We start from the raw sequence: 18,264 nt of genomic DNA on the forward strand, positions 1-18,264 counted from the left end.
GGATGGGTTTCGAAAAAAACTAAACCCAGAAAAAAAATGCGAAATAAAGGTTTTTCAAAAATTTATAAAAAATACAAAAATTGCTCTATCTTCAAAATTTTTTCATTCATCCTATTTAAAATTAAATTTCCTACACTATAGTACAAAAAATATTTATGTGGTGCGATTGGTTCGGAGTCTGTGAGGTAAAAAGTACTAAAAAGTGCAAAAAAACGCATAAAACATTAAATAATTTTTTTTCTAATTAAAATATCAAAAATCGAAGCCCGAGGTGCACAACTTCAGCAAAAACTACACCTGTATACCAAATTTCATCTTTCTAGTCCTTACCGTTTTCCCGGGATGCGCGCCACACACACACACACACACACACAAACATCTTATTTTATTACATGTATAGAAAATTGTGCCATAAATATTAGAAACACGAATAAGGACAGGGTCTAGAACAAGGTTTACCTATGTGCCCCTTTGTTAGTCTCTGGAATGGAATGCTGTCTCTGTAAGGCCTTCTCCCGACCTCGTGCATGCCTAGAAGGGGCTCCGTGCCTATGCCGGGTATGTACGTCGCTCAAGCTGCGACTCTTCCGTACGACTGCGGCCTCTAGATCGGCGTCGTACGGTAGGTTCAGCTCTGGCGCGCTACTGTAATTTTTCGGCATCCTGAAAGAACACAAAACAGTTTAGTTTACTTTAGAATTAATTATTAAATGGCCCTGATAGCACAATATGTAGGGCCAGAGTTACAGCGACACATCACTGTGAATAATGATGATCAGTCTCAAAGTTAAATGATAGTGTTGCAACTTTGGGTTAGGAATCTCGCTGTGGCACATTTGTGACATTCGTCACTACTACGTCATTGCAATAAATAACTTGTGAATGGTCGATTTGTGATTAATGAAGACGTCTCTGTGTCATTTTACTACCTTCTAGAAGTTGCTAAAAACTGTTGATAGTGCAAAAAAAAAATAAAATAAAATAAAATAAAATTAAAAAAAAATGAAATACAAGAATGATGAAAAAATGAAAATAAAAAATTTGCAGTTAGTTACTGCTCTTTATCTGCTCAAGGCAGAATAGATTAAATTCTTTAGTTGTTACGTAGATGCTACCAAACTGACGGCACTTTTACATCAATGCATTGAAAATTGCTGCACTAAAAGACTTTCTTGATTAGTTTCTTTCACCAGAACTGAAAATGTTGTAACTGAAAAAACGGCTGAGCAATAGCTTGAACTAAACTAACCATTTTTCACTCAACATGTTCCATTCATTGACCTGTTGTAAACATTGCCAAGCATAAAAATCAGTTGGAATAACATGCAAATGCGCATTTCTTTTATCAGAACGGAAAATGATGCAAGTGAGAAAATAGCTGAGCAATAATTCGAACTAAAACTAATTATTTGTCAGCTATCATATTTTGTTCAATGATATGCTGTAAACATTGCCGAGGGAAAAAAAATCAGTTGAAATAATATGCAAATGCAGAACTGCATTAATTTTATCAGATCTGAAAATACTGTAAGTGAGAAAATGGCTGAGAAATAATTCGAACTAAACTAACCATTTGTCACTTAACATGTTCCGTTAATGAATTTTTATAAACACTGCCGAGTGAAAAATCAGTCGGAATAACATGCAAATGCAGAATTGCATTTCTTCTAACAGAATAAAAAACTATGTTAGTGAAAAAATGGCTGAGCGATTCGAAGGAAACTAACCATTTGTCACTTAACACGTTATGTTCAATGACATGCTGTAAAAACTGCAGAGGAAAAAAATCAGTTGAAAATAATATGCAAAGTAGTTCACTGCGGTTTTTCGTTCTTCCTCGTTAAAACGGACCAAGTCATGTAGTCAAGGAACTTTTCTTGCTTTGTGATTTTTACATAGTTTGCCGGATGAAGTGGATTATAAACATAAATGAACATAATATTATCTATGAACATAAATCTTATTCATAATCACGAAACTTTGTAATCAGATTCGGCTCGAACCGATGAACAAAATTTCGTAAAAATTATTACTGATTCAACAAAACAAATCACTTATTACAATGAACTTGTGGTGTACCTCTTTAAGCCAAATTACTAAATTAGTGGAAAATTACGTAAAACTTTCTCACATTTTGACATGATGAATGGAAAAGGAGAAAATTTGCAATTTTTTCGGTCTTTTAACGGATAAATTTAAGGGAAAAATTTCTTACTTAATCACTAGAACCAAATAATTTTATTTATTGAGACGGTGAAGAGAGATATATGCATTAGGCGCTAATTTTCACATTAGCACGTTCATGCTGTTCGTTTGTTTTTTTAATAACAATTTCAATCCATGAAAACTCATTTAAGGTAATTTTATTTTAGTAAGTCAGAAAATTTTTCTCGTCAACTGTTCGAAATTACATTAAAAATTAAGTAGTAAGTTACCACCCTTAAGCTAGGGCTAAGGCATTATACCAACAGCCCAGTTATGCCATCCAGAGACTGCAGTTTTGCCCTTGTTATGGACTCATCAGTCTGGAACAGACAATAGCCAGATATCAATAGGCAGATGTCATCTTATACAACTTGAGACTGCCAGCAACTGGTAGCGTAAGTAAATTTATCGCACTAGTTTGTGTTGTTAGTTTGTTACCTTTATCCAGCTTGGTTATTGTCTACTGCATACTGATGAGTCCATAAGAAGGACGAAACTCTCTGAATGGCGTAACCGATCTGTTCTTACATTGCTAACATTGAGATTTCTATTTACTTTTGCGTCAATAAAAGAAGACATGTGCAATCGTGCAAACCTTAGAGTAGGTATTAGTTAATGGAGGGAGCTAGTCCGATCTTTGGCTAAGCAAAAGCTTGGGCAAAGAGCTCAAGTCACGTGACTCAAGAACGACGAATGGTCGATACCTTTTGCGTGAAACTAGAGAAAGAAACTTTATTTCTTCCAATTTTTTTCCTTAAAATCTATGACGTGATTTGGGTTTCCTTCACGAATGAAAGTCTTCCCTCCCTCCATTTTATCGCTTCGCAATGGTGCATACCTGTAGTCTCCGTCCTCCTTCCCTTTCTGCTGTCTACGTCTCCTCGAATGCTTCGCCTTGTGTATGCGGGCCACGGTGGCATATTTGTTCCTGACAATGCCGTGCCTCGTACCTCCCGGGAGATGACGGGCGAAAAAATCCTCCATCTCGGTGGCACTGACATGTCGGAGGGGGCGGGTTTGGTGGGCAGAGGAAGAAGTGGGTGTGGTCGTGGCAGTCGTGGGCGTGGTTGTGGCACTACTACCTCCGCCTCCCTGCTTGTTCGGGATGCTCTCGATAGAGCTACTTTTGGTGGAGCGGCCTTCAGAGTCATACTCGTTCAGGGTGTGGTCCAAAACTTCTGTAGCAGAGAAGAGTAGAAGAAAATGAGCAGACTATCGAACTATGGAGATTATGTTGTGAAAAAAAAAGAAATTAGGGAATTTTAAAGTACTGTGAGTCTTTCAGTTTAAGTTATTGTAATATTCGTTTGAAAAAGAAATTTTTCATTCAGGAATTTTTTTTTTCAATACTCATACATTTGTAGTTGAATATCGCAACTAAAATACATAGGTGCATAATGCTAGTTAGCTTCATTGTCTTACCTATACTCTCCAAACAGTGAAAATGTAATTTAGAAACTAGCAGAAGGAAATACTAAGTAAAGTAGAATCTCAATTGCACTCAACGAATTTATTAGAAGCTTCGGAAGTCGGATAATTTTAACATATTTATTGTGTACTTTTTCTCAAGCAAACAACATCATTTCAAGATCACAGACAAAATTTCTACAGCAGTTACAAATTGTCTATGCATTTCAATGAATTCTTTTTTTACTCTCAAATCCAGTAGTACATATTTGGCACACTGAATAATTTTATCCTTTAAAATGCCGTTAAACTTGAAGACGATTGAATGTGAGAGTAAAGTGCTGTTTTGATAAGTAATTAATTTTTAGCTTCATATCATGTTTAAAGTTAATTAAAAAAAGCAATATTAACAACATAATAAAGTTTAATGTTTAATGTATCGTCGCTTTAGAGTAACAGTAAGATATCTCAGCCAGAGAATAACAGTAAGATATCCCACTGTTGCTTTGAAGCGACGAAATTTCGTTTGAAATTTACATTGCATTTTCTGATTTGTGTGAAATTCATTAAACGAATTTGTTTATAACTACGGTTAATATCTTCAACTCGGAGCAACGGTAGGATATCTTACTCTTATTCCTGTCAATAGCTATCTTACTGTTGCTCTGAGGCCACGATATGTATTGTTAAAAACAAAATAATCATGTTGGAATCATTTTGTAATTGTGAACAAGTTGAAGACAGTTAAGTTTCTGTTGTCCCCTGATATCCATTTTGTAACGCCTCCTACATCCCGAATTTTCAATTTACTAAAGGAGGCCCGCTCTCATGGATAATCGAGACTCTACTGTACCTATTTTGAAATTTTACAGTTTTTGGTGAAAACATCAGGTTTTATTAATTAGTTTCTTCCCTTCCTTATTTATTCTCTTTTTTTTTCATATTATTCTTTGTTATTTGTGAAACTATGAGCAAAACTTGAGCAAAAACTAAATTTTAAGGAGAGAAAAAGGCATTTTTCTCAGAAAACATCACTATATTGCAGTGACATTAACTCAGAAATCGAGCATCCATTAAATCTAATAATCCTTTTACTTTGCTACCTTCACTGATTTTAATCTAATTAATCAACTTAGAACACTTTAAACGTAAACAAACAAGTAGCCTTTTTAGACATATGAGTCAGTGAGAAACAAAGGCATAAGAGCCAAAATTAAAAATTTAGAGATAATCAGCAGAAATGGTAGGAAAACCTCTCCCCTGTTTGGGGGCAAGATTGTAGTAGTTTTTGCTAAACAGCATAATTTAGAAAAACAAAACCATAGAAGACCTACCTAGGACATAAACTTTAAACGCATTGTTCTCGAAACTTTAAAAAGTCCACTTACATACCTTTGCTTTTCTCGACCTCATACTTGTATGTGGCTTTACACTCTAATGAAAGCCTCTAAAAAAATGTATTATAAAAAGTCCTGAATATGTAATTTCAGCTACACTTCAACGTTTCTTAAGACACAATAATTCGTAAATAAAGCAAATGTTTGACAAATTGCAACCGATTCTTAAATTTTGTTAGTTGCAGATTAATCTTAAAACAACAGTGTAGAAATATCCAGGCTTAAAAAAAATCATTCAGGGAAATATTTTAAACGGTTATGATATTACCAATTTCTGCAAGTCCAGCTACCATGGACCTTGCTCTTGCCCTCCCAACAGACAGGGTGGTCTTCGGGTCCCGTTTCGGAGGAAGTGGTGCTGAAAATAGACAACAAAAAATTTCGATTAGTACTCTTCCAAGAGGGAACACACTCACACAAAAAAGAACAGAAACAGCTATAGTTCCGTATTTCAAGTGGTTCTAAAGATGATGCAATTGCACCCTTATATTCACTTATTAACTTCAATTTCTGGAGGCAATTTCTGAATGATAATCAAACATACTCAGTCGTTAGGAAAACTATCAAAGCTAGTGTTACCAACTATAATGGAGTAAGTATCGATACTATTGAGAAAAAAACAGCACAATGTGCCGAGCATTGCGCTTTAAAAATATCAGCACTACGTGCTGTACTATTTCTAAAATATTACGTGATGACTAATTCGATTGCAGCTTACGAACTTATTTCTAACTAGCTGCATCGCACGACTTCGTACGGTTTACCTCGAAAATAAAAGTTTTGTCAAAGTGCGTAAGTTCCACAATTGAAAAAAAAGGGTAAAATATCCCGTCCGAATAAATACCACAGTTCCTAAAACTCCCCATTGAAATTTGAACATTAGTCCCTGAAATTTCCCATTCAAATGAGAAAACCATGAATAAATTTAACACCCTCCTAAAAATCTCAATATTGCAATGAATAAAGAGAAAGACTAAGACTATTCCAATAAATAAAGAGAAAGCTAAAAGGGTCCGAAAATAGTGTAAAAAGAACGAAACGAGAATAAATCCTCATTAGAGTTGCCATCAAAAATACCTAGTGCAATCTCGAAGAATTTATGACTGTAAGAGCTTTTGTTTGCCTATTTTTATTATATTTTTGTAATCTCAATAATCCCTTATAAGGCTCAAAATGCAGAATTTTATAAAAGGATGTGTTTCGCTATCGATATAAAAGTTGTGCGGACTACAAAAAGATTCCCATATCTGAAATAGTTCTGGGTGTTTAGTCTAAATCCAGTCCTGAAGATGAGAGCGCATTTCTAATATTTTTCATTCCATACCTATTACCATCTGATTAAAGATCTAAAGAAGTAAGCACGGTGTTAAAACACAGGATGGCATTTTTATCTCATTTAAACGTAGACAAAGAGCGCAATCGATTTTTGCAAAAAAAAAAAAAAAAAGAAAGAAAAACAGAATGTATTGTACTTTAGCGTCAACATGGGTTGTAAAATAAACAATCGCTTACAATTGAAGGTTTTTATAGACAACTCTTGCAACCGGATTATATGTGCACATTAATCTCTCCCATCAACCAGCATAATAGTTACATGATAGACTCTCAAAAACTACGACCCACCTTTCTTGGTGGATAGCTTTCTCGGCAGAGTGGCACACTGCCTGTTTATTAGTTGAGGTTTTTCCGTGGGCGGAAGGGTGGTCTGCTGAATGACGGTGACCACAGTCATCGAAACCAAATCTCCAGATTGTCGGATGATGGCTACAACTCGCTCGTGAGATGCTTGGGACACGTCCTGTCCATTGATCTGCAACAGAGAAATACTGTTAGAGTTTTGAAATCTTCACAAGATTATCTGAAGAAGTAACAAATAAATACTGGATAACGCGATTAATTTGGTTCCCAACTCTTAAAAAAGTATGCCTTTAATGACTTTATTACTTTGATTCAATATTTGTTGCCCGTTAACCTATCTTCTTTACTTGATTTAAGCTGTAGAAATCAAGTTTTGTCACAAAATTTCATTTTAAAGTTAGTTTTTCAACGTAGAAAAGAGAAGTCGTGACCCCTGTGTGAGTTGTATGCAGGGGTGAATTCGTGCCGAAACGCCATCCCAGTAATACTTTTAGGGGAAAATAAATTCCCCTTTCACAGTGGTAAATTGGTCACGACTTTGGATTCCATTAGTTTTCTTTGACGTTCCAGTACTAGAAAATTCATGAATTCATCCTTGCATGATATCTATAATTTTTACGTTTTATAGTTGTTCATTCCCACGACAATTTTTTTGTCCGTGGACAGTTCAAAGGAGCATGAAAACAGTATTGAATTTTACACATTGAAGAATTCTTCAAATCACTGAACAAACTACTTAAAGTATATTTGCAAGCTACGATCTGACACACGACGTGTTTTGTTGATTTATTTTATATATATATATAACGTACAGACAATATTGTCAAAAAACAGTAGAACACTTTAATGACACTAAAAATGACCTACGCTTTTAATAGGAGGGAAATATGTACGGAAATCGCGAGGTACCGCAAGTTTGGACACTAGCACGTCACCTCTAGAAATTGTAAGATTGCAGGATACGCAATCAAAAGTATCAAAGCTAATTTATGAACCTCATGCAACACAAAAGTTTCTTTCTTGAGATGTGGCGTAAAGTGGAACCTTCAATTTTGGAGGTGAATTATGGAAAGATACAATTTTTAGTATTGTACTATCCAAAAAATGTAATTCTTTTTGACATTTTTTTCATATGTGTGTGAATTAAAGAATGCTGTAAATTAGTTCCCCATATTACATACATGTACATACAATGAAAACTAGCCAAAACCGGTTGCAAGGTGAGGCTTAAACATAAACTTGGATTTTTTTTAACTTCTGATTCCCTGAAGGAAATGTGTTTTCATACGTAGACTATGGATCAAATTAGTTAATTCCAGGAATGTTCATATTCTCTGTACTCACCTCCAGTAGGAAATCACCTTTCTTGAGTCCAGCCATCTCAGCTACGCCTCCTTTGTCGACGTCATCTAGGTACTGTAGACTCGGCCAGAACTCCGTAGGTTGCCTTTCCATTAAAGGGCTGGTTGCTGTCATGAATAAATTAATCAATAAATTAATTAAAATAAAACGAATCGAAAATAAAGTAAAGAAATACATAGCATAGAAAGGGATTTGTTACCACTTCGGTGACTTAGAAAACTGCAAAAATAAATAATATAATCCAGCTATGCCATGAAGATTGGGGTATGTACGTTGCTGATGCGTTAAAATACTTCCTCAATGTAATGAACACTCCAGATAAAGTTCATTAACATCTATATGCGATCAATACGTTATTACTAAACCTTAAATTAAGCGTCTTGATTTTTCAAGGCCAAAATTCTAACTGTAGTGTTACTGATTTTTATGATAAAAAAATTTAAATTTCTCCTACAGACACTAATTTTAAAAGTTCTCGAATTGCTACCGCGTTCACTGTCGAATTACTCATCATTTCATAAAGCAAAGCAACTCCTCCTCTTCAATCGATATTTCCTCCCAAAATTCTTATCGAGTTATTCTCAGTTCGGAGAGCTTGTGCAGCACCACACTTGAATGCTTTCACCTTAATACAGTAAAATTTGCGAAGTCATAACGCCAAAAACATTTATATGTAACGATACATTAAGAATTTAAGTTATAAAAGTTTTTTCGAGATTTCTTTTTATCAGGTACGTATGCTAATATTAACGAGGAGTAAATTTTTCGGAAAAAAACTTATTGAAAAAATACCTTTGGCTTTGATACAATAAAATAAAGATATCCTTTTATGAAAGTTTTCCAAGTCAAAAGCTTTTTTACCGGCGCTTTCACACTAAGTATCGACGGCCATTTTTCCATTCCATATGGTAAAAGCCATTTGGGAATTCGAAGGAAGTCATGTTTACTATAGGGGAGAAGTTATGCTTAAGATAATTTTATCATCTAATTTTGACCGAATTTATGTTGACTATTCTTCTAAAAAAAATTTAAATAATCATCGGATAAGGTAGGAAATGTTAACGAATGTTCTCGATAATATACTATTGAGGAAATGAAAATTAATGTATGTGTTCTTTAGAAAAGTACGAAAAAAAAATAATGTTTATTAATATCTACGCTTCTCAATTTTCTTTCTTGAAATTTGTTTACATTATTTGACAGAAATTGTTCGCCGAAAAGTGAGTATCTTCCAGGAGAAAAAAAGAAAGAAAGAGCCCTAACTTGAAAACAAACTGTATTTCTCTCTTGATGTGTGTTAATATGTTTGGTGAACTAGTTTTCAAAATGATAGCATTAGTCTTTTTAGAAACATAAATTAAAGCGATTTGCATTGCGATATTTCTTCTCCGTCAGCCTCTTGCTGTCACGTGACGGAACTAGTGCTTTCTTGTAGGAAGTGATGGTACAGGTCGGTCTGGCGAACATGTGGACTGACAGGCACACATTTCTCTATCTCTAACTTGTGTTTCTTAGTTTTATGAAAAAGAGGCTACAAATTGTTTGAGAGATATATTTTTCCTACCACAGTGGCGTTTTTTTGTCCTTACTGCCTATGCAAAAGTGCTAGCTCATTACTCTTGTTTTTGTTTCCTTATGTTATGGCCACTTTTCTTGCTGTGGTACTTTTTGATGAGGACAATTTAACTGAAGGGTTCGGGGCAAGAACTACACTTTTGCCGCACTTTTGAAAAAAAAAATGAGTTTTTTTTTTTTTTTTGTTCTAAATGCTGCTTTGCTAATTGAAATAAACATGACAATGGATTATGTCATTGTCAGAAACACGTATCTAGTTTTAGTATTGCAGAATATAGAATGTATAATATCTATAAAAAGTATTTGTAGAAGTTTACAAAAGTTGGAAATTGGGCTACCAGAAAAAACTCATGTGGCATACACATTCTTCCCGCGAGCCCTTCAATTCTTCCAGAAATTTAAAATTAGAAGTTCTTGATCAAATTTAATCATTAAGGTCGCACCTTTTCGTTTCTCTAATTGAATTTCAAATGTAGCATTTTAAATTGCATTGTAAAATGTAATATTCAGCTATTTTTTTTTTTTATTCTGAACGATTACATATTTAACGATTGCTGATGTTGAAAAAAAATTACTTATTTGGTTTTAATGCTTCATTAACGAAATTTAAAAAAAAATAGCTTATGCGAAAATCTCAAGTTAAACTCTTTATTTTATTGTCAAAATATAATTAAATTTTGCTTAACATTTAAAATTTCACCTTATAAGTTTTTAAAAAGCCTTACTAACTTATAGTTCTATTTTAAACTTCTGGAGTATTTAACAGCTATACATAATCAAGGATAAGGCTTTCAAATTCTGAAGTGTATAAAAAACATTTGAGGTTAACTGAATATTTATATTCTGTAAAGTGAAAATATTGTTTGTGTTATTGTTAATCTGTTAAGCATTCAAAAACTGACAATATGAGGACGCTTAAACATTGAAATTCCAAATAAATTGAGAACAAAAACTACCTTTTGCACCTCTAAGAATAAATCCAAAGCCCTTTTTTCCTTTGTGAAGAATAACAGTTCTAGGCTCCCCGAAGCTGCAAACATAAGAAGATACAAAATAAATGTTTTAGTTTATCGAGCTAAATCATTAAAATGTACCCAAAAAGTATAGTATACTGGACCTCAAAAATCTGAAGCTTACACAACTAAAATACAAAATAAAATACAATTTCATTGCTACCATGCGAAACTGCTTAATAGTTCAATCACATCGTAGCATTATTCACTGCATACTAATCTTACAAAAAACTTATTTAATTTTTTTCGCTCGAAAAATGTGCGCCTTTACGCAAAGCAATCTGTTCAATTTGCAATTCAAATGAATTGTAGGAGGTACTGCAGTCTCTGGTAAATGACGGCTGAATAGGTAAAACGAACACCCATCTACAGGCGCAGGACATGACCTAGCCAATGAGACATCTATATTGTCACCACCTCTGAGCACTCAATTTAAAAACAAAACCGTAGGCGCATGGGGAGGAGGCTGATTAGCATTAACGAGATCATCCAAACTGAAATAATTTTGGACTGTTCGCCCACCTCACCACCAACAATTTACACTATGACCCTTGAGTAAAAGAGTTTGGAGATCCCTGTCGTTGAAGGCTAAAATTTCCTATGCAGGCTCTGTGAGGATCTTGTTGCATACATCTTTGCAGCGGCGTACGCAGACAAATCAGTTCGGGAGGGGGGGGGGGGGCTGAGCTCGAAAGTCTTTGAGCTGGGGGGGGGGGGATACTTATGAACTGTAGCTAAGAAAAGTTCATGTATCGCTTTTCTGATATCAATACGAATGTAAGATTTTAAAAATACATCATAAAAAAAACTTGTTCTTTATTATAATTTTTATAATTAATTTTGAAAATTACGGGGGGGGGGGGGGGCTGTAGCCCTATCAGCCCACCCCCTGGGTACGCCACTGCATCTTTGAGCAGAAATCAGTAAATGGAGGGAACAAGTTCAATCATTGGCTTAGCAAAAGCTTGGGGGAAAAAAACCCCAAAATCACGACAACAACGACGAATAGTCGACATGTTTTGCATGAAACTAGCAAAAAAAAACTGATTTCTTCCATGCTTTGCTTTACAACCTGTCACGTGGTTTTTTTGTCTTTGTTTCACGAATGAAAGTCTTCACTCCCTCCATTTTATCTTTTCCCGACAGTGCATCGTTCTGCCGATTTGGTGATGTATTGCCAAGTTAGAGATAAAATGAGATTCTGAATCCTCCGTTCACCCAACGTAACACAAAACAACTAAAATGCTTGAGTGTTCGCAATTTTGATGATACAGAAAAAATAACGCCATTTTTGTGATCAAAAGAGCATTTCAAATGATTTAAGGTGCTCCATCTCAAACTTAAAAAACTTGGACAATGCTCTCCTCTCTAATATTATGTGTGATTATTTTATGCAGTTACGCACTTTTAAAAATATACAATGATAAAGATTTGTATTTTCTTTATTAAAGAAAAAAATAATGTTCTAAAATTTTAAAATGAATAGAAGAAACAAATACGAGTGTCTAACAATATACTCACGTCTTCCATTTTCTGGCGTTTAGGTTGTTCCTGTTTCTCCCTATCCTGGCGGGTGGGAGGGTGTTATCGCACCGGATTTCTTGGATACATATGGCAGGAAAAAGGCCCTCCTCTCCGTCCCGGCGACGTCCCTCCAAATAACCACTGCCGCTAACTGCTAGAACTGAACAACATTTTTGCGGATGAGATTTTTGAAAACTTGTAAAATTATAAGTGAAACAAAATTCCAAAATATCTTAAACTTTTTTGCCGCTTGCGTGCGTTGCTTGTAGAATTGAAATTTCGTTCTTTGGCTGGGGAGATCAGACTGGTTTGTGTTACAAACATGCAGTTTTGACAGTGCCTTCTTATAACTTCTTTCATAAAAGTATTACTGTCAATGAATCGTGCTACGTGATGGCGTTTGGTGGCATGATTGTTTGTCTATTTTAAATTCTATTATGTAACATTATTTGTTCAGCCGCTGTAACAAACTACCCCTGTCACAACCAGCCCCATTCTCCCCCACAAAGTGAACCTCTCTTTTTGGTTGATCTTAAATTTTCCAAAAAGGTTCATTATTAATTTTATTCGTTGATTTCCTTGAATTAAGTCCGTATCAAGAAATTTACGATAAATATTTCACAGTACCTCAGTATGGTAGAAGCGTTCCCCTAATTATTTTATACATTATTGCAAATAACATGAAACATTATTAGGGAAACGAGCATTTGGGAAAGCACTCAAGGAAAAAAATCAGCATATTTGATTTTAATTCTTTCACCCTTATTAGCTCGAATAACAAACCATCAATTTTTGCATCATTGGCTTTAGCATAATATCTTTTACCTACCAGTAACCGAATCACGATGTTGCGGCGACTAATGATTATCAACTACAAATTATTGAAGTGCAAATTTTGCTAAATGCTTAAATATTTTTCGTTCAGTTACACCTTATCTTCAAAAATACGCAAAAACGAAGTGCAAAATTTTTAGAAAATTTTACTAAGAGAGTACTTTCTTAAAAATATTCTTTTTCAACTAAAGCAATCAAGAAAGATAAAACTTCAGCGTAAAAAAGAAGTAAGAAAGCTTCATGAACTAAGAGCTATTTTGCAACAGCTTGGGTGCATCTTGCAAAATATTCTAACCGGAAGAATCATGCTAAACTCACTGTTAGCTTGACTTTGACAATGTTTGTTGAGATTATCACAGACTCCTACGTCTAGTTATTATTAAGATTTATATCGGTAATCTCTATAAAACTATTTTCCATGCATTGGTTCACGACAAACGCCAACATGTGATATCATAAAACACTCTGGAGTGGGTAAATTACAACTATCATGTCAACTCATTATATGATGTAAATGTCATATATAGTTCTAAAAGCAAGAGAAGCACTTCACTGAACTAAACGAGATTTCATACGAAATCAAAATTTCTTCGGTTGCGCTGTCATTTTCTTATGTGCAATTACGGAAAATCTAATCTAGAAGCATTGTGAAGGTTATGCAGATCCTAATCACAGCATTACAACTCTTTCAAGTTAGCTTTTCCGTAACTATATTGGTTTTTAAAAGCTCTACCACTTATACAACGTTCAACATCCGCTGATGAACTTCATGCGCGTCTGAAATCATCAGTTTCACAGGAATTCGTTTATAAATTGACTTTGAAGACCTAATATGAGTGAACAACTACAAAATTATGCATCTTGTAAAACAATTGCTACATATTGGGAATGAGAAGATAGAAACTGACGAATCTATACAATGTAGCATACTCGTATTACCTGGAAATTGCTCCAAAATTACATCTACTGCAAAGGAAATGGTCTTCACAGCATTTCAATCATTAATTAGAATAATCAAAATTATTGGTGGTTCAATGAATGTACTACACAAGCTGCCAATAGCAATGATGTCGATGCCATCAATGTCAGCATTTAAAATGAAATATCAGGATCAAATGACAACGTATCAGTCCATCAATACAGTAATAAAGTGACAGTTATGAAACTGAAATCTTTAACCTACTTAACTTGCCAAGCATAACGCAATAGATTTTACATGAAAAATGCCGTGTCATTCACTCTTCCTTAAAATATGAGTTCACCACGACTTTGCTGCGGCACCAGACGTTCAATGAAAGGATGAACAACATCAACGATGCTACAGTTCTTAACAGGGAATTTGGTGAAAATCCTTGGGATTATTGCCACGCACTTCAATGACACCAACAAATGTGTAATTTGAATTCAAATGTTTGAAGCTTTCGCTGCGAGTGTCCTTTGCAATGACAATCATCAACACTTGATTAAATATGGTAAATCCATTCTTTACGCATGGAATGAAGCCAACGCACACCACGGAAAACTTTCTGATTTATTAGGGTGTGCACCAGATGGGAAAGCAAAAAATATTGCACATCCAGCAGCACTTCAATAAACAGAAATAAAAACTTTCTTTCCTTGAGCATAACCGCAACGCATGACGGGTACAGATATTTTATTATAAAATAAACACTGAAACTATCAACATAAGAGGTGACCAATAAAAATGAAGCAAGTAAAACTGGTAGAAGAAGACTAAGAATCTTAAAACACTTTATGATAGTGTGTGCAGAAGTTTCAACCGCATTTGTTTTTAGAGAAAAATTCTGTTTAAGAAAAAGTGAGAACTAACTCTCGCTATGATACCAAATTGTATTTTTACAGATCTAAAATGTATCAAATGAATGAGACTTTTGGATAAAAGAAAAGGTGCATCAGTTTAAAGAACAATCTGTGCTCTCCCTTTGTTTAGAAAAAATATTTTTTGCTAAGTCCCAACAACCAAACAAAACAAAAACATTTTTGGGGGGAAGCTCTTACTTTCTATGAGGTCTCCCTTGGCGAGCTGCAAGTGACCAGATGTAGAGGGGTTGTACTCTTCGACACACACGCACACCGACTCAGTGAGAGGGGTGGACTTTGCAGAGTCGAACGGACTGGAGTCTGTACCACTGCTGTTGGCGCCTGCATTAGCACCCGTCTCGGCACCTTCTGAAAACAAAGCAGAAATTCAGTTTGTTATCCTTCTTGAAGAATATTCTGTACCATTAGGACAATTTAATGACGGCATGCCGTCATTAAAGGCCTCTTTTAAGTAGTAATCATTGACGACAGTTAATGAATTGTTTATTTATTGATATTTTATAGCATTATTCGTGTTAAGATGCGCCTTAATTTATTAGAAGCGTTTGTCATACTTTGTACGAAAATTCCAATGCAATTTGATTGGCGTATATTGATTGTGAGAAAGAATGATCTTGAATTGAATGAACGAAAGATTGAAAACTACAAAGCTGTAAAGAAGACAACAAAATGGGGTTTCGTGAAATTGCTGATTTTTAAACCTCTTACAACGAAATTTCGAGTATTGTAACTTAGTAATTAACTTTTATACTTTCAACTTCGAAAGTATAGACGGAAATTATTACTTGATTATTTAAGATATTTGAATAATTTAAACCATAAAATACTTAACTTGAAATATAGGTCAATCTGCACTTAAAAATGGGTAACCGTCGGAAAATCAAATGAAAATTCAATTATTGCTATTGTGTAAAATTTCAAACAATTTCTCTGTAAGCGTACGGAAGTTTCTGGTGTAACCAAACATATAAATTCGTGAAACGTTATGAGTTACATTACCATGGTGCAATCTTACACAAGGGACGTGAAACTTTACACCACTTATCTTACATTAAGTACTTTAGAGCAGTGGAGGCAGCTATGCTGCCACCGATTTTATGGAGTAAGGTTCCAGAAAATGTTTTAGTGAAAACTTACTTCAAGCGTCGACCTGGCTGTACTAAGTAATAAACAGCAACAGTAAAAAATTCAAACTGCTGGCACCCCCAAGAACTTTTCAAATAAACCCACCAGAATTTAGCAAAACATTTTCGAAAACTCCTCACGTGCGCAGCACTAGGCCAGTTAACCCGTGCCATTCAATCCAATGGCATTGCTAAGCTATCATGCTGTAAATGATGAAGTTTTGGAAGAACTGTGGGTGTCACAGTGAAAGAAAAGTACTATCGGAACTGAACCTTAGCACTAACACAGAAAAAAGGATAGATCTTTTCTTTTTTGCAGTGAAGACCAAGAGGGCAGCACTTTATACCACAAAATACGTTATTTAAGTAATTTTCCTCGGGGATTGACGCATAGGACTGTAAACCTTCTTTGAAACCCAGCCGGGATTAAAGCTACTTTATGCTTGCAACTTGTAACATGATGGTACTGTGTTTAGAATCTCTTCGGATATATGTGTTCTCTGTAGTGTTGTATTTTGAGGTGGTTTCTGTTGGTGATGGTGGTGGGGGATGTGGAATGAGAGGTGAGGGACGGTGTATCTCTCCCGAGTGGAAGGAGGATTTACTTACCGGCGGCGTGGTTAGACGTGGCATCCTCGTCCTCCTCCCCCTGCGGGAGGTGCGGCAGGGAGTGGTTGGAAGGGCAGGGGGAGGGGGGTTTTCCTCCGCTCGGAACCAGTTCCAGGCGGGGGTCACTGTGGTTCTGGCCCGTGGTGCCCATTGTGGCGGCGCCGCTCGTCCGCCGGCGCGGGTTGTAGCGGGGGGCCTCCCGGTATGGAACTGCGGAGACAGACAGACAGGCGTGTCAAACCAAAGCCTACCGGGATGCTATACAAGGCCTGCCCGATCGGCGGAATTTCGTGGTTATGTAACAGCGGGAGGCGCAGCGGAGGGGGAGTTGTGTCTTCAAGGAGTGAGAGAGGGAAATAAAGAGATTGAAACATTGCGTGGTAATTAGTTGATACTCATGAAACATTAGTTTGAGGAAGGTGCTTACATGGAAAAACTGTACGAAAATGGATTCCAATTTGGACACTCATGTTTGTAAAAAGAATTATTTGCTCATTTTTCAAAGCTATGCCATTCTTTTTCAACTCACGTTTGTAAAAAGAATTATTTGCTCATTTTTCAAAGCTATGCCATTCTTTTTCACGTTAACAGAATTTATCTTTCTTATTTGCACGTAAAACTCTTCCTGTGAGCCTGCGATAAATATGTTTTGGTAATTTTGGTACAAATTAAAACTTTTTTTCCTAGAACATCTCTTGCAGATCGGACAGGCCATGTATTAAGGGCCAAATGGCCACCTTTAAGAAATCATGTGTTCTCAATGACATTGAAAAAAGAAAATCAGTATATTCCTGACCGAAGTAATAGGACAAAAGAAACGTAAGAAAGCACAAATTCTACTGTTTCCTGGCAGTCTGATCATTGTGCCCGTTATATCAGTCACAATATCTTTTTATAATTTACGAATATCTTGGGAACAGTACATTTAAAAGTGTGCTTTAAGCGATGACAAATAGTTTAAATATTAGCGTCTTTTAGGTTAAATAAAAAGATGGAACTCGTTGGATGGAAAGTTTTGTAATGATATTTCAGTGATCCACAAATATATTTCAGTTTAAAATAGCTTTCTTTTGAAATCTTGCGTTTTTAGTTGATTTTTTTAGTAACGACTCCTTTTCTTACGGTACAATGAAACCTGTGTCAGTTGACCACTTGTGGTGCAATGGTTTAAGTTAGACAGCAAGTGAGACAGGTGGTCGGTCAACTTATAGAGGTTGATTTATGTGATATAGGACTAATTCTGTATTTGAAAAAAGCGGTAACTTAGACAGATAGTCAGCTTTACAGGTTTTACTGTATTAGGTACATAATTTATTTTCGTTTTCGAAAACGTAATTACTGAATAAAGAACGCAATAAGTAACCTGGTTTACCACTCACAATATCATCAACGTAGCTTACCGTGAACCACCAATAATGATGAGAAACCACTCACCGGCGTCCTCTGGCTTGTGATTATGGATGATGTCTGCGAGTCTGAGATTCCCGGCGATGACTGCCACTTGGTGAGGTGTCTGGTTGGCAAAGTTGAGGGCGCCCTTATCAGCGCCCCTGAATAGTAGCACCCGGGCACAGCTTTCTTGGTCGTTGACGGCACATACGTGCAAGGGTGTGTTGCCCGAGGCGTTGCGCGCATTCATATCAGCACCGTAGAATAGTAAATGCTCCAGATGTTGCACCAGTCCATACTTGCATGCCTAGGAGCAGGGAAAAAACTGTTCACACATTGGAAGTG

At 35.7% G+C, this 18,264-nt stretch overlaps 1 protein-coding gene across 1 annotated transcript in view; it reads right to left on the reverse strand.

Moving 5' to 3' along the window:
- Positions 1-18,264, reverse strand: part of LOC129225825 (uncharacterized) — a 68,617-nt gene that overhangs the window by 16,424 nt on the left and 33,929 nt on the right. Inside the window, exons 8-17 of the mRNA XM_054860339.1 lie at positions 17,965-18,226; positions 16,531-16,740; positions 14,975-15,142; positions 12,119-12,281; positions 10,541-10,614; positions 7,992-8,116; positions 6,633-6,819; positions 5,278-5,367; positions 3,044-3,383; positions 468-663 (exon numbers count right to left, since the gene is read on the reverse strand). Of these exons, the coding sequence (XP_054716314.1) occupies positions 468-663; positions 3,044-3,383; positions 5,278-5,367; positions 6,633-6,819; positions 7,992-8,116; positions 10,541-10,614; positions 12,119-12,281; positions 14,975-15,142; positions 16,531-16,740; positions 17,965-18,226 (1,815 nt within the window). The remainder of the gene's footprint in view (positions 1-467; positions 664-3,043; positions 3,384-5,277; positions 5,368-6,632; positions 6,820-7,991; positions 8,117-10,540; positions 10,615-12,118; positions 12,282-14,974; positions 15,143-16,530; positions 16,741-17,964; positions 18,227-18,264) is intronic.

Source organism: Uloborus diversus, chromosome 7 (assembly GCF_026930045.1).
Source record: "Uloborus diversus isolate 005 chromosome 7, Udiv.v.3.1, whole genome shotgun sequence".
Lineage (NCBI taxonomy): Eukaryota > Metazoa > Arthropoda > Arachnida > Araneae > Uloboridae > Uloborus > Uloborus diversus.